The following is a 15,228-nucleotide window of genomic DNA, read 5'->3' on the forward strand; positions in this document are numbered from 1 at the left end:
CAATCTTCATTTCAATTAGCAGTAACAAAGGCATTGCTAATTCAGTTAGTATTCCACATGATTTGACAAAAAATGTTGACTGAATTAAATACCGAAGTAGTATCTCAAGTACTTTGAACTCAATGGAAGAGCTTCCCCCACTTGAAGAATATGACTTCCTCGTTTGTTCGATTCTGGAGGCCGCAGAACAAGCACAAACCAAAAGATTTCTTGGTGCATCGTCTAACAGAAGTACTCCAAACCCTTGGTGGGACGAAGAGTGCACAGATGCTAAACACGCGAAACAAAATGCTTTCAAGACGGTTTTAAAAAGAGGAGGAGGAACTCCTCAGAATTTTGAAAAATTCTTAATTTTAGAAACCAAGTACAAGAGCATACTTTGGGCCAAGAAATGTAGCTGTTGGAGACATTTTGTCGAAGGTTTGTCAAGAGAAACCTCAATGAGCACTCTTTGGAATACGGCCAGATGAATGAGGAATCGTAACGTAGGAAATGAGAGTGAGGAATACTCGAACCGATGGATATTTGATTTTGCGAGGAAGATTTGCCCAGATTCATGAACATGAACTTCCAGCGATTATAAATAATTATTTGCACAACCTTTTGTCAGAGAAATGCATGTCGATTTCCACATGGTGATTTGGCAACATTCAGAATTAGCTACATGGGTATCCCGCAAGGCTCATGCCTTAGCCCGCTCCTCTGTAATTTTTACGTGAATGACATTGACAGCTGTCTAGTATCCCCATGTACACTAAGACAATAGGCAGATGATGGCGTGGTTTCAGTTACTGGACCCAAAGCTATTGATCTGCAAAAACCATTGCAAGATACCTTAGATAACTTGTCCGTTTGTCAGAGCTGGTCATCTTTTCAAGAAAGCATAATCCCGCGCAGGTTCAGTTTCATATGATGGGAAGAATGATCCAACAGGTTTTGACTTTCAAATACCTCGGGGTGTGGTTTGATTCCAAATGCACGTAGTGAAGACACATTAGGTATCTGATAACAAAATGCTAAAAAAGAGTAAATTAGTCTACTTATGGGAACGTGCCTATTACTGATGATTCTATGAGCACAATGATTCATATCATGAGCAATAACTCATCATTTTGCTCATCGAATCATCAGTAATAGGCATGATCCCATAAGAAGACATGTTTCATGATTTATGTCTTAATCATGGTACCGGCAATTGATTTTTAACCGTGAACGTAGCTTGGATTTTGTCCTTCCTGTGTTAAGCAAAGTTCTAGCCCAGTGGACGATTTCATTCTTCGCAACTTGTGGGATTTAAATGATTAACACATTTAAAAAAATCCTTCCATGGTTCGCTATAGGCGATTAAAAGACAATATATATGGTTTCTTCTAGTTGTTGTATAATAAGTTAATTGATAATTGTTAGAGTAGCACAAGTCAATCTCCAGCATAAACGTACAGCAACGTGAATCTATCCAGACTTCTGCAAGAAGGCAAAGCTTCTATAGCGTTGGGAAGTTATTCAATCGTCTTCGTTGCCTTTGACAAGAAAGACATAACTAATTCAAGTGAAATGCATACTTCCAAATAGTGCTCTTGATGTATCTCTCATATAACAGATCACAATTCGGGATATTTGTGCTATGACAGTTTGTATGACTATTTATAAGTGCACCTTTTTTGATCATTTAAACGATCAATTTGATATTGTCACATATCGTAATCCCAAATCGACTAGATTTTAAAGCTTGCTTGATTTAGAATTGGAACAAACTTTTGCTCATATTGTGGCGCTCCTGGTGGACGGATTTGGAAGCTCTTGGCGCCCACGTGTCGGGAATTTTGTCAGCTTCACGTATGATTTTTGACATTCGGAAAATCGACTGTACTTTGTAAACAATCAACATGGAAGCCGAAAGAAGGAAAAAAATTGTGCACAGTTATTTGGAAAATCCATTGTGGTCTGCATCTAGGCTAGCTAAACAGCTGAAATTGCCCAGAAATACCGTATGGCACGTTATCAAACGGTATAAGGAAATATTGACGACGATTCGGAAGCCTCAAGCCAATCGTCGGAGTGGAACTGTCGACTGGAAATTGCGTGGTAGGATTTTGAAGACGATTAAGAGGAATCCTAATCTGTCGGACCGTGATTTGGCTAGAAAATTCGGTGCTGCCCATAGTACCGTGAGGAGAACTCGACTCCGGGAAGGAATCAAGTCGTATCGAGCTAGCAAACAGCCAAATCGGACCATAAAACAGAATAGTGTGGTCAAAATTCGTGCTCGGAAACTTTATGACCAGGTGCTGACCAAGTTCGACGAGTGTCTTCTGATGGACGATGAAACCTATGTCAAGGCTGACTTCGGGCAAATCCCAGGTCAAAAATTTTACTTAGCAACGGCTCGTGGGGATGTTCCAGCCAAATTTAAATTTGTTTTTATCGACAAATTTCCAAGAAAATTTATGATTTAGCAGGGCATTTGCAGCTGTGGCAAAAAACGAAAGTTTTCGTTACAAATAAGACAATGACATCGGAACTATACCAAAAAGAGTGTCTCCAAAAACAAATTTTGCCGTTCATTCGATCCCACGACCATCCCGTAATGTTTTGGCCAGATTGGGCAAGCTGTCATTACAGCAAAGCCGTTTAAGAATGGTATGCAGAGAAAGTGGTCCAGTTTGTTCCGAAAAACCTTAACCCACTCAACTGCCCCCAGTTCCGCCCTATTGAGAAATACTGGGCAATCATGAAGAGGAGACTCAAGGCAAAGGGAAACGTTGTCAAAGACATCAATCAGATGACGACCTGGTGGAATAAGATAGCTAAAACGATGAACGAAGAAGGTGTGCGCCGCCTACTGAGCCGCGTTACAGGAAAAATTCGAGAATTCCTTCAAAACCGTGACGAATAATTTTATCTGTATTTTTTCTTAAAAGTATGAAGAAAACGTTACATTTGTATAAAAAAAGATCTTGAATACAATAATAAATAACTGAAATACAGGCAATTGTCTTTGTTCCAATTCTAAATGAAGCAAGCTTTACGAGTACCAAGCAACAATTGGAAAATGTTATCGACGAGACAAACTCACTCATAGTCACAGCATATGTACAGACTTGTCCACTTCGGACTGTGCGAGCTACCAGAGAAACTCCTTGGTGGAATGCTGAACTTACCAGACTAAGGAAACTATGCAGAAGAGCTCAAGGTACTGCTGTGAAAAAGGTTATTTTCCAAGAAAAAAAAAGAGATTTGAACAGCTGAGATCGGTAATAAAATTTAGGTGTCTGTAGTAGTAGTGACACAGAATGTTATATGTAACTCCAAAGAGAGTAGTCGCTGCAAGTACATTTTTGAACTTAATCACTGTAATGCCATGCCCCTCCAAAATTTAAAAAGCAAAGCCTTGGTATAACAATTGCATGGTTGAACTCTAAGATCCTTTCTGTTCAATGCTCGAACATATGACAACTGGCTTGTAAGACCAGTTCCGTATGCATTGAGCCGTCAATGTGGGAACAAAATTTTAGTAGCTGAAATGAATATTTAAAATTTGATAAAAATATTCTATGATATCACATTTTTTTCATAATCCGTGTACTTTACCCTCATATTTTTTAACTAACTTACTACAATAACTCGAATTTACATTTAATAATCACTCTACCCTCTCTGTTTCATTTTTCCTCTAAAATTTTTGGAGCTTGCCGTCCCAGATTCCATATCTAGAATTTCGTGATAATAGAGTTTGTTTGAGAGAATGTCATCAATATTATACTCAAATACCACTGCAAATGTACGTATCTGGAATATATGAGTGTTATTTGCTTGTTTGTACACCAAATGCAAGCGTGACAGTCGAAGTTTATGTGAACAATTTTTGGCTGAGTACCTACGAAATGGAATGTGAATTTTTCACTTTGTGTCTATAACGTGTATCATCTGCAAAAAAAAATGCAAGACTATAGGAATAACGTTATAACGTGAATAAAAATTTTGCAGTGTATATGACACAATTCCAGTAAATTTTAAGAAAACACAAAATGATATGGTCATATTTGCATACAGAAGATTTGCCTAAGTTTTTGGCTCCGGAAAAAATTTCTGGCTACCTAGAACTGTATTGATTCAAGCAGGCGCGTAGCCAGAGAAAATTTTCGGGGGGGGGGGTTTTAGAACATGGTGATAAATCAACACATGTACAATTTATATCACAATGTTTCCCATGGGTTTTAATTTTTTGTTTCGGGGGGGGGGGGGGGTTTGAACCCCTAAACCCCCCCCCCTGTGTACGCGCCTGGATTCAAGACTTCTGTCTTTTCCAGGGCTAAATGAACCACTAACACTCTTGTCTAAGACTAATGATTAGTTAGCAATTTTAAAGGTTATTTATCCAATGAGTGATATTCCGAACTAATCAGTCATTTTCAAGACCAATAAATTAATCTACTTCTTTAGGGTTTTTACACAAATAATTATTCTCCGAGTTAATCATTCTTTTGGAATACTAACACAAAATGTTAAGGTTACCACAAAATCAGGCTTTCTCAAGCATAATAAGAGTTCAGAATACAGCCGGAGCTAAAAATCTGATGTTTAATAATAATAACTTATTATAACTTTAGAATATCACAAAAATACGCAGAGCAAACACACTAGAACCTGCTGTCAAACTCAAAAGGCAAGTTTTGTTATGGTAGGACTATTTTTCACTCTCGCACGGTGTCTATACTGCTGTCTATCTATATAGAGCCGCCGAGAGCAGAAACGAGTGCGGGGGGAATGCAATACGGGCCCCGTTCGCTTAGTGAACAAAAAACTAGACTTCCCTCAATCTCCAGATAGAACAAGCAACAAAAAAGGTCCCTAGCAATGATTCTATTATGAAAAATCTAAAACACTTTTAAATCTTACATTACCGGACCCCCTGAAAAAGTCCGGAGTGGTTTATATCAACTCATACCCCCCCTCCCCCCTCCTTCCTCTCCACTCTCGACGGCCCAGGCTGTAAGGTCTTAGTTTCATAGCACTGTTATTTGGAAAAATAAGGTAAGATACAGATAATATATATATATATATATATATATATATATATATATATATATATATATATATATATATATATATATATATATATATATATATATATATATATATATATATATATATATATATATATATATATATATATATATATATATATATATATATATATATATATATATATATATATATATATATATATATATATATATATATATATATATATATATATATATATATATATATATATATATATATATATATCCGTTGTGCACTCGAAAAAAAAAACACCTTTAACCACCCGAATGGGTACCCGGGTACCCATTTTTTTAAATCGCTGTAAGTTGAGCATTTTTCAACCGATTGAAGTAATTTTAGCACTGTTGGATTCAGGAACTTAAGCTCTTTGGGATTGGTACCCATAAAGATGGACATGGTGCTCCTGGTTCCCAGGAACCCGGATATCCTAAATGAGTTCCGACATCGAGGCATTTATACACGGATTTCACGTATTTTTGTAATCTTATCTAAGAATTGCTATATGAAATCAAGTGCTATGCTGAGTTGTTATGTTTATATATTTCAGGGGGCATCCGTTATGTACGTAACATAAAATTTTGAATTTTTCTACCACTCCTTTCCCCCTTTGTCGAGCATTTCTCAATCTTTTCACCATGTATTGTCACGTATTTTTGAAACCTCTCCCCCCTAAACGCGTGACGTACTTTATGTATGTTCCCTTATATACTTCACTTTCTTATCTTCAGTTTGAAAATTATTATGTACTTCAGGCCTATTGCGAGGAGCACGCAATACAATTTTTAATTCTGGCAACAAACATTTCGAAACATCACGAAGTTACTTCCCAAACAGTTTCGTTCTCATTTATATTTCCTTTTTTTCGTTCTATGAGAGTAAGTCCAGAATAGGCCAACTACCCTTTAGATGACGTCATTTTTCTACAAAAGGTTCATTTTGGTACGGCCTTTCTCAAATAGCTGGTTTGGAAAAGTTTCAAATTAGTAAATGACATTTATGGTGGAAAACACAAGTGTCGGAACATTCTACGGAAATCCGGATTAACGGGAACCAGAAGAACCTACTACAGCAATATACACGGCCATCGAAAAGTGGATAAATTTCTGAATTTACCCGTACTGAAAAAATTCAAATCGGATGGAATTTGCCTTAGTTACAAGCATTTTTATTTGTGGGTACCCGGGTACCCATTCGGGTGTTTACGTAATAAAAAAAATTTGAGCCCCCCCATTCGACCCCCCTTACTGTAAAATGAAAAGTCAAAGCATGAGAAGTTATGGTCCAACTAGTTCTTGGAATTGACCGAATTGCAGAATCTTAGTTTAAACCTAACTCAGAAATTTCTTATTTTGAAATTCGAAAAGGTACCCGGGTACCCATTCGAGTGCATAAGGGATATATATATACATGTATATATATATATATATATATATATATATATATATATATATATATATATATATATATATATATATATATATATATATATATATATATATATATATATATATATATATATATATATATATATATATATAAAGGGTGATTTTTTAAGAGCTTGAGAACTTTTTTAAACAATAAAACGCATAAAATTTGCAAAATCTCATCGGTTCTTTATTTTAAACGTTAGATTGGTACATGACATTTACTTTTTGAAGATAATTTCATTTAAATGTTGACCGCGGCTGCGTCTTAGGTGATCCATTCGGAAAGTCCAATTTTGGGCAACTTTTTCGAGCATTTCGGCCGGAATAGCCCGAATTTCTTCGGAAATGTTGTCTTCCAAAGCTGGAATAGTTATTGGCTTATTTCTGTAGACTTTAGACTTGACGTAGCCCCACAAAAAATAGTCTAAAGGCGTCAAATCGCATGATCTTGGTGGTCAACTTACCGGTCCATTTCTTGAGATGAATTGTTCTCCGAAGTTTTCCCTCAAAATGGCCATAGAATCGCGAGCTGTGTGGCATGTAGCGCCATCTTGTTGAAACCACATGTCAACCAAGTTCAGTTCTTCCATTTTTGGCAACAAAAAGTTTGTTAGCATCGAACGATAGCGATCGCCATTCACTGTAACGTTGCGTCCAACAGCATCTTTGAAAAAATACGGTCCAATGATTCCACCAGCGTACAAACCACACCAAACAGTGCATTTTTCGGGATGCATGGGCAGTTCTTGAACGGCTTCTGGTTGCTCTTCACTCCAAATGCGGCAATTTTGCTTATTTACGTAGCCATTCAACCAGAAATGAGCCTCATCGCTGAACAAAATTTGTCGATAAAAAAGCGGAAACCGAACACTGATTTTGGTAATAAAATTCAATGATTTGCAAGCGTTGCTCGTTAGTAAGTCTATTCATGATGAAATGTCAAAGCATACTGAGCAAATAATAATGCATGAAAATCATAACCTCAAAAAATCTGAGCAAATACTAATGCATGAAAATCCTAACCTCAAAAAAATCACCTTTTATATATATATATATATATATATATATATATATATATATATATATATATATATATATATATATATATATATATATATATATATATATATATATATATATATATATATATATATATATATATATATATATATATATATATATATATATATATATATATTATCTGTACGACCACGATGACATTAAACATCAATTTATCAAGAAATTTATATTTGAAAAATAGGCACTAAATTGTAAGGCACTATCTAGGATTTTCCAACTTAAAAATATTCGAATGTGGAAGAAAATCAACAAATCAGAAACAGTCATTTTTTATTTTAGGTAGTAATATATCATCGTCAAGCACGTTTAAAACAGCTCATGTTCGCATCTCATCCGACACAGCCGAAATTCGCTTACGGTCGAGACGACAGAAACTAAGATAATACAGTGTAGCGAACAATAGAGTGTACGAAATGGGTAAATACTATTTAGCAAAGCCTGAAACTTGGCCTACAAGACCAAATTCAATTTGTATTGATTTCAAGCGCTACAAAGTTAGACCACCAGCAAATGAAATTGAAAGCTTACTTATAGAACAAATGCACTCTAATAATGTAACTGAGATTCAATTCAACAAGGCGTCTAACTGTGTGTACATTGTGTTTAAACAGCGTAGAATATGACAATATTAAATACAAAATCCCAGTGTACATGGTGGACAATGCCATAAAAGTAGGCGTGCATGACCTTCCCCCGCTCTGAAAAGGAAGTATGGCGGAATTTTTCCCCGGTATCCGGAATGGTGTGCGAATGGTACGTATGGGACTACGTAAGTCAATTCCATTTTATATCATTTGTGGTCACGGTGGGATACATCAGTGTGAAACGCTGATTACATATGAAAATCAGGTGATTGTGAACTAACTGCACACTACGGCAAACCTTGCATTGAAACTGCGAAAAGGACATCTTCAACCAAAAACAAGGACAACCGTTTAGCAACGGTATCTAGTGAACCCGATACCTCTTCTTCAAAATGCTTTCAGCCTCAAACCATAAATAAAATAAACCATAAATAAAATAAACAATAAGGCCTTATACTCCAAACCGCGGACTGTGTTTAGTTACGGAAACTAAATCTAAATATATGTGGATATATGGTTTACTGATTGGCTAGAAAATAAAGACTTACTCTTCAAACGGCAAGCTTTGGGATAGAACCTCGTTACATACAAGCTTTGGATGATGTTTGGTAAGTGCCAGCATTGACTTAAGAACTCCGGTTCTAGCTTTAGGAATTTCACATTTTTTGATAGCCTTAAAAAAATATTTGATTATTAGGTGTCGTATACTTCTAGTTTACGAATGAAACTAACAAAAAGACATTCTTTGACGAGATCTGGAATTGCGTGAAACATTTCTGCTCCTTTGATCTGCACGAAAAACTTGAGAACAACAGATGCTCCTATTACGGAGCTTTGTTCCGTATCATTTAAACTATATAATAAGCATTTGGTAAATTGCACGTACTGATAGTTAGAAAGGCGTTGAGCTATAATGCCTGCCAATTGGCTAGCAATTCTGTACATATCTTTTCGATCGTTTGTTATTATTTCATCCCTTATCTGATCCAGGTCTTTGACCCAATCATTCCGGGTATCAGCGATGGTTAATGTTTCGTATATGCAAGCGATCTCCAATATTTTCTTTAAAATTTCAATAGCCGTCTGTCGAACAGTAGCATTAGAATCTATGCAACGAGGAACTATTTTTCCGAGCAAACTACCAGTTTGATTAAACTTGGACGGCGCCTCGCACCCAATCTTCATCGAGTGCATGTACACATCCAGTGTGTTATTATAAACATGCCCCGCGCAAATGCGTACCTCGTTGTTTCGGTCTTTAAGCCAAATCTCCAGTATCGAGTTGATATCATCAAGACATGCAGGCGATCCATTTTGACGCTTGAGAATCGTTTTTATGAACTCATTGAGTTCAGGCAATGATTTATTTAGATATTTGGCTAAATAACTATTTCGATTATCTTCTTCGATTGAATCAAACTTGCTTTTAAGGCTTTGGGCTGTTGTAAAAAAATAGTAACATGCAGAATTGAGTAAGCCGTTTACATCTACATTCTCATCATCAGAATTCAGTTTTATCAGTAATGTTGACAGTTTCAGAATGAGCGGAAACATAGGAAGGTACTCATTTTTAGAGTCGCAAGTAATATTCATACATATTTTCAAGAGATCATTTTTGTTTTTAAAGGTGTTCATTCGATCGTCTGCTATATCATTTGGATATTTTAGAAGAATGTCAGCCAATCGTAAAAATATGTTTAGAATAAGCTTTCTGATAAATAGCTCTTTATTCTCGAACTGTGTTGTTAAATATTTGATGATTGATTCATCAAAAAGATGAATAACTTTTTCTTGTGGAGCCATAACAGCTATGAAACTCAGTGCCTGTAAAACCAACACCTTGACCTTGAAGTTTTCTGTTTCCTTATTGGAATCCTTGATGAAATTGAGATTCGAAAAAAAACTACCAGATTTTTTTACTGTGCTGTCGGAAATTGCCAAATTAATTAGCTTTTTCATCACTTTATCAGTATGTTCAACCGACACATATCCAAGCGATTGCGCATAATCATTCACTAATAATTCATTGCAGGCATTCTTCTCCATCTTTTCTGTTTTGGCTAATCCAATAATAAGGTCTATTTTGTTCGTTATTAAGTGTTCATCCATCGAGTAACATAGACATACACCTAGAACCTTGACGAGCATTCGTTTTTCAAGATCTAAGGAAGGTATCTTAAACTCCAACTGTGTCTGATTTGCGCCTGGTGTAATCTGCTGATATAGTGGTAGCTGTTGAAAAATCTCAGCAATCAATCCTTCTATGAATTGGAACTCGTCAACGTCTTTGATAGTAGCCTGAAGAAATTCACACAATAGTGTATCGTATCGTTTTCGATCCAAGCCGACTGAACTGCTAATTTCTAATAAAATGGATTCCAATTTTTCATTCCATAGCGGTGTTAAATGTTTATATACATTTGACGAGTAACTCTTCAGGAAGGACAAAATATTTTGAACGCGAAGTGTCTCGTCGAAATTTCCCAATAGAGCCAGAGAACGTACGAAAATAGAAATCCCACTAGGAGGTCTAATGTTTTCTGATGGTTCATTTTCATCAAATGGATTGCGGCGATCTGCGATACGTATTATTTCGGGATCCTTGCTTAGTAGATTAGCCAAACATTTGGCAATTGTACTACATATTTCAGTGTACTCAAACCTGCGAAAGAAGTAATTGTTTTATTTAAACACACATTTGCTTTTCAAAACAACCAATTGCTAATATACATAAATCTATTTCATTTATATAGGAGATAATTGTCTTCAAACGAAATACCTCAAGTAACTTTGTAGTAGTTCGATCTTCAAAAGATCATCCATTGTTCCGATTGTCGAGGACAGTATGAACATTGTGTTGTTACATGCTGTGACAAATTCTTGATATTCCTCGCTGCTACCATATTCCGTATTAAATTTGTTTAGCTGACAACTTCCTTTGATTAAAAAAACGATGAATTCTCTATCATGTACCAAATCGCGTTGCATGAATGCTACAATGGTTTTCAACAAAACCATTTTAAGTTTAATAGAACGTTCAGTAATTAACATAGTTTTGAGAATGACAATTATTTCGTTTTTCTTTGCACTAATCACATACTCTGATGTATTGGTGAGATGAGTTACAACAAGTAACGATTTGATTCTTTCACGTTCATTGTTACTACGAAGATGAATTAGTAAAATATCAACTATTTTGTCACCATAGCTACTGGCAAGTAAATCGAAGCATCGTAGAACTTCGTAATGGCCCTTTACTGTTTGAGGTTTCTCGTAGTCTGGATTTACACAAACCAAGTCAAATAATGTTGCTATCACATTATCGGATAACCCTGATAACAGAGTCGCGTTTAGCTCTTGAACTGTTTTAATTATCGCAGCTAAATATTGGGTCACAACACTTCGATCAACACTACGACGGTAAAGTGCAAGTGTGTTTGGAATCACTTTTAATAAGCCGTCGTTGACTTTCTCTACTGACAATAATGGATACATATATGATAGCGCATTGAGTACTGCATATGAAACTTTGGGTTCACGTGAAGAGAGCCATTGCGCTTGAAACAAATCATACGCTATACCCACTTCGTCGGATATATCGTATGTGATCCCTGTGTTCATTGGTGTTTCTTCTTTAGGATGCAGTCGTTGGTGTTCTCTATATTCGCAAAAGGCTTCACAAAATCTACCGATCGCAAAAGCATAAGATTGTCGAGCATAGTCTTGCTTAATTGTTGATAGTGTAGGAAGAATGTAACCCATAATTGGCTTAATTAAAGAAATGATCTCCATCACATTGGCTGTAGCTAACGATCCCATCGAGTACAGTATCATGAAATGAGCTACTTGATGCTCTTGAACATGTTTTGTTAATGCATCCATTACATCTTTGCCGAAACGCCTGCCTATTGACACTAAGATTTCTTGACAGGGAGATTGAACCGCTGGCTGCTGATCTGATGATTGTGTTATCTCGTTCACGCTATATTCAACGCACTTGGATGCTGTTTCATGACTTATCTGGTCAATTAGATTAATAGCTACATACTCGATAACTCTGTAAAATTCCAAAAAATGTTATGTATTGTAACATAATGGGGAAATGTCATATTTACCTTAATATAATTTCAGTTTGTGCTTCACTGAGCTTTGAGTGCTTTTTGCGATAATCACAAAATACTTCTAAAATTTCGTCATGCCTTCGTCTAGCGATCCGTATCAAAGAGACTTCAATCATACTGCGCAACGATTCATCACTCTCACCAAGGCAATCAAGCATACTGTTAACAATTGCTACGAATATCAACATTGTTTAATATACCACTCAAACCTTTATATAAAATTACATGAAATCAAATGGTAACTTAATATCCCATCAGACAAGAAATTAGGAAAAAAAACGACTATCTTCAAACTCTTGGTTTGAATAAGAAGCAAATTTAAATTGTCGTGCTTGATCTGACGTTTTACATGAAAGCTGCTCTTTTCTATTTTGTGCTAAACAGTGATGCTTATAATCTCAATATAAATGAAGAAGAAGCCAAATCAAGTCAACTTCACTGATAAGACCATCAAGCTACCAAAAATGTTTGTCCTGTTGGGTACGATGTACTATTACTCACCGACAAAATGCTGGTCGTTCCCGTGTCTAGTGACTACGGGCAATTTCCTTTCGTCGCCGGATATTTCCATTGTTAAATTATTCAGGACACTGCGAATTGTTTTTCTGACTTTGTTTTATATTTAACTTCAGCTTACCTTTAAGCATTAATTATATATATGCATTTAACAACTTATTGTACACAATACCTATATTTTTCCTATTCGTGTTTTGATTAAGTGAATCCAGAGTTGCCATATGGTGTACATTACTTCCCGTCATCAGCAAATACCCGCTTGCACTTGACTGGCAGTCATTGCCATACAAGACTGACAGAACCGTTTTGCATCGGTTCAACATATTTAGTGCTTTTGGTTTAATTTTTATATAATAGTACACTGAGAAAAAAGTTATAGCAACCGTAACATGTTTTTCATGGTTATTTCGATAGTCCCACGACAAAAGGGCCTAGCCGCAAATGAGAGCTTTTCTTTGTTTACTTTTTCTTATGATTATTAAGGAGCCATTATTACAAATTCTCCAAAGTTTCCAATATAAATCGAAAGCTTGTAGTTTTACTTTGAAAGTTTTGCGAAGAGTAAAGCGTCAAATATAAAATCAGTTCGGTAAATCGTGGAAGAAAAAGTAAACAAAGAGTAATTGTCATTTGCAGTTAGGCCCTTTTGTCGTGGGACGGTCAATTTCAACTATACCCCACTTGTACGCGGCGGGCAGATTTCCCCCCAGATGGCTGGCTATGTCTGCCAACCATTTCTGGCAGAATTCCGGCAAAAGTCTGGCAACAATCCATCAAGCGTTTTTGGCAGAGAATTTCGCCTAGCGGTTATTAATGGTTCTCTTCTGTCGGATTCTTGCCATACAAGATTAGCAAAACCGTTTTGAATCGGTTCTACATTTTAAGAGCAAATTCACCCACATTATCAGATCCGAATGAATTCCGAATGGATTCCGAATCGGCGAGAAATTTTCATTCGGAATTTCATGTGGAAATCATAATGGATTCCGAATCAATTCCAACTCCAGTGCAACAACCGATTCCGAATGAACCGGTTCGCCTACAACCGGTTGATTCGGAAATCATTCGGAATTGAGTGAGAAGATGCGGACTGAATTGTCAATTCGTCTTCTTCTTCTTCTTTCCTGATTTTGCAGGTTTTCGTGCTGATTTTCAGTTTATTTTTCAACGAAAACATTATATAACTGAATATACAAGTTTAAATCTTCATGATTTTCGGATATACAGAACTGGTAAATAACCAGTTCTTCTTAGAATCCCAACATAAACTATTGAAATTCGCTGGAAATTAACAAAACGGCCTACCTTAGTCAGCATCATCCATTCCTCTAGCTGGAGTGTAGTGAAATGGCTTAAGTCGCATAAATTTCACACTAACACATTCATAAAATGAGCGAATATTCAATGACATTTAAAATGTCACTGTCAATCAAGTTGATCGAGCAGTCAACTCAGGCGAAAAATCTAGCACTGAACCGATCGAGCACTAAAAAATCATGCAGTCGAGTAAGATTTCATTGCTCATTCCGTCATTTCGATAATGTGGGCAGCAGCTGCAAGATTCATATGGGTGGTCTATAATGTAAATGAAACTGAAACAAACGTATCCCCAGCAATCCGTTTTAGTTTTATTTATTCGACCAGTTCTACTATCAAATTTAAAACTGGTATACATTGCCGTTCTATTTGTTCTATATTTGAAACACAGATAAAACGCTGTTGGGGCTGCCAGTTTATTTTGTTATAATTTCTAGATTTAAATTTTAAAACTGACATAAATTATGCATCTAGAACTAGAACAATCCTGAATATGCCCTAAGCGTTTTAGTTTTATTTTTTCAATAAAAGTTACATATGAAAGGCCATAAGTTATTGCCCTTCATATATACTAATCATGGCAAATGTTATTGCCAATAACATTGCTTTCTCACTACCAAACATACCCATATTTCAATCTCATTTACTTCGTCTCAAGATTCGTTTTTTGTACGTACATGCGGGATTGACGAATATCAAATGAAGTCGAATAAAAAAAAAGAAGGAGGAGGGAAATAAATAAGACACGTACGGCGAGATAATGACGCAATTTCGCCTGGACAATTTTGACAGCTGCCGGAATGTGTTACGTAACGTTTTGTATACACACTACTGGTGGCTGCTTTTCAGCACCGGACCACCAGTTCAGGGTCGTTTACCTTGTTGGTCTCCTGGAGAATCTTCACTTCACTATTTTTCGGCGGACTTTTCTTCCCACCTGTGGTCACTGAGCGAATCGTTTGCGGCGGAAACAAGTTACATACAAAAACAAAATGGACGACACAGCTTGCATATAAAAAGACCGCACAATTTTAATCTTAGGCACTATATTTTGTAATAAAAAAAAACAATTGAATATTAAACTTTTTACTACTTGCGCAAGTTTATTCGTCGATA

General features: G+C 36.1%; 1 protein-coding gene across 1 annotated transcript in view; it reads right to left on the bottom strand.

Moving 5' to 3' along the window:
• Positions 1 to 12,981, bottom strand: part of LOC131425176 (maestro heat-like repeat-containing protein family member 1) — a 43,356-nt gene extending 30,375 nt beyond the window's left edge. The window contains exons 1-5 of the mRNA XM_058586828.1: positions 12,781 to 12,981; positions 12,274 to 12,451; positions 10,938 to 12,215; positions 8,891 to 10,820; positions 8,707 to 8,831 (exon numbers count right to left, since the gene is read on the bottom strand). Coding sequence (XP_058442811.1) covers positions 8,707 to 8,831; positions 8,891 to 10,820; positions 10,938 to 12,215; positions 12,274 to 12,451; positions 12,781 to 12,850 — 3,581 coding nt within the window. The 5' untranslated portion in view covers positions 12,851 to 12,981. The remainder of the gene's footprint in view (positions 1 to 8,706; positions 8,832 to 8,890; positions 10,821 to 10,937; positions 12,216 to 12,273; positions 12,452 to 12,780) is intronic.
• Positions 12,982 to 15,228: the final 2,247 nt, after the last annotated feature.

This window comes from Malaya genurostris, chromosome 1, assembly GCF_030247185.1.
Source record: "Malaya genurostris strain Urasoe2022 chromosome 1, Malgen_1.1, whole genome shotgun sequence".
NCBI lineage: Eukaryota > Metazoa > Arthropoda > Insecta > Diptera > Culicidae > Malaya > Malaya genurostris.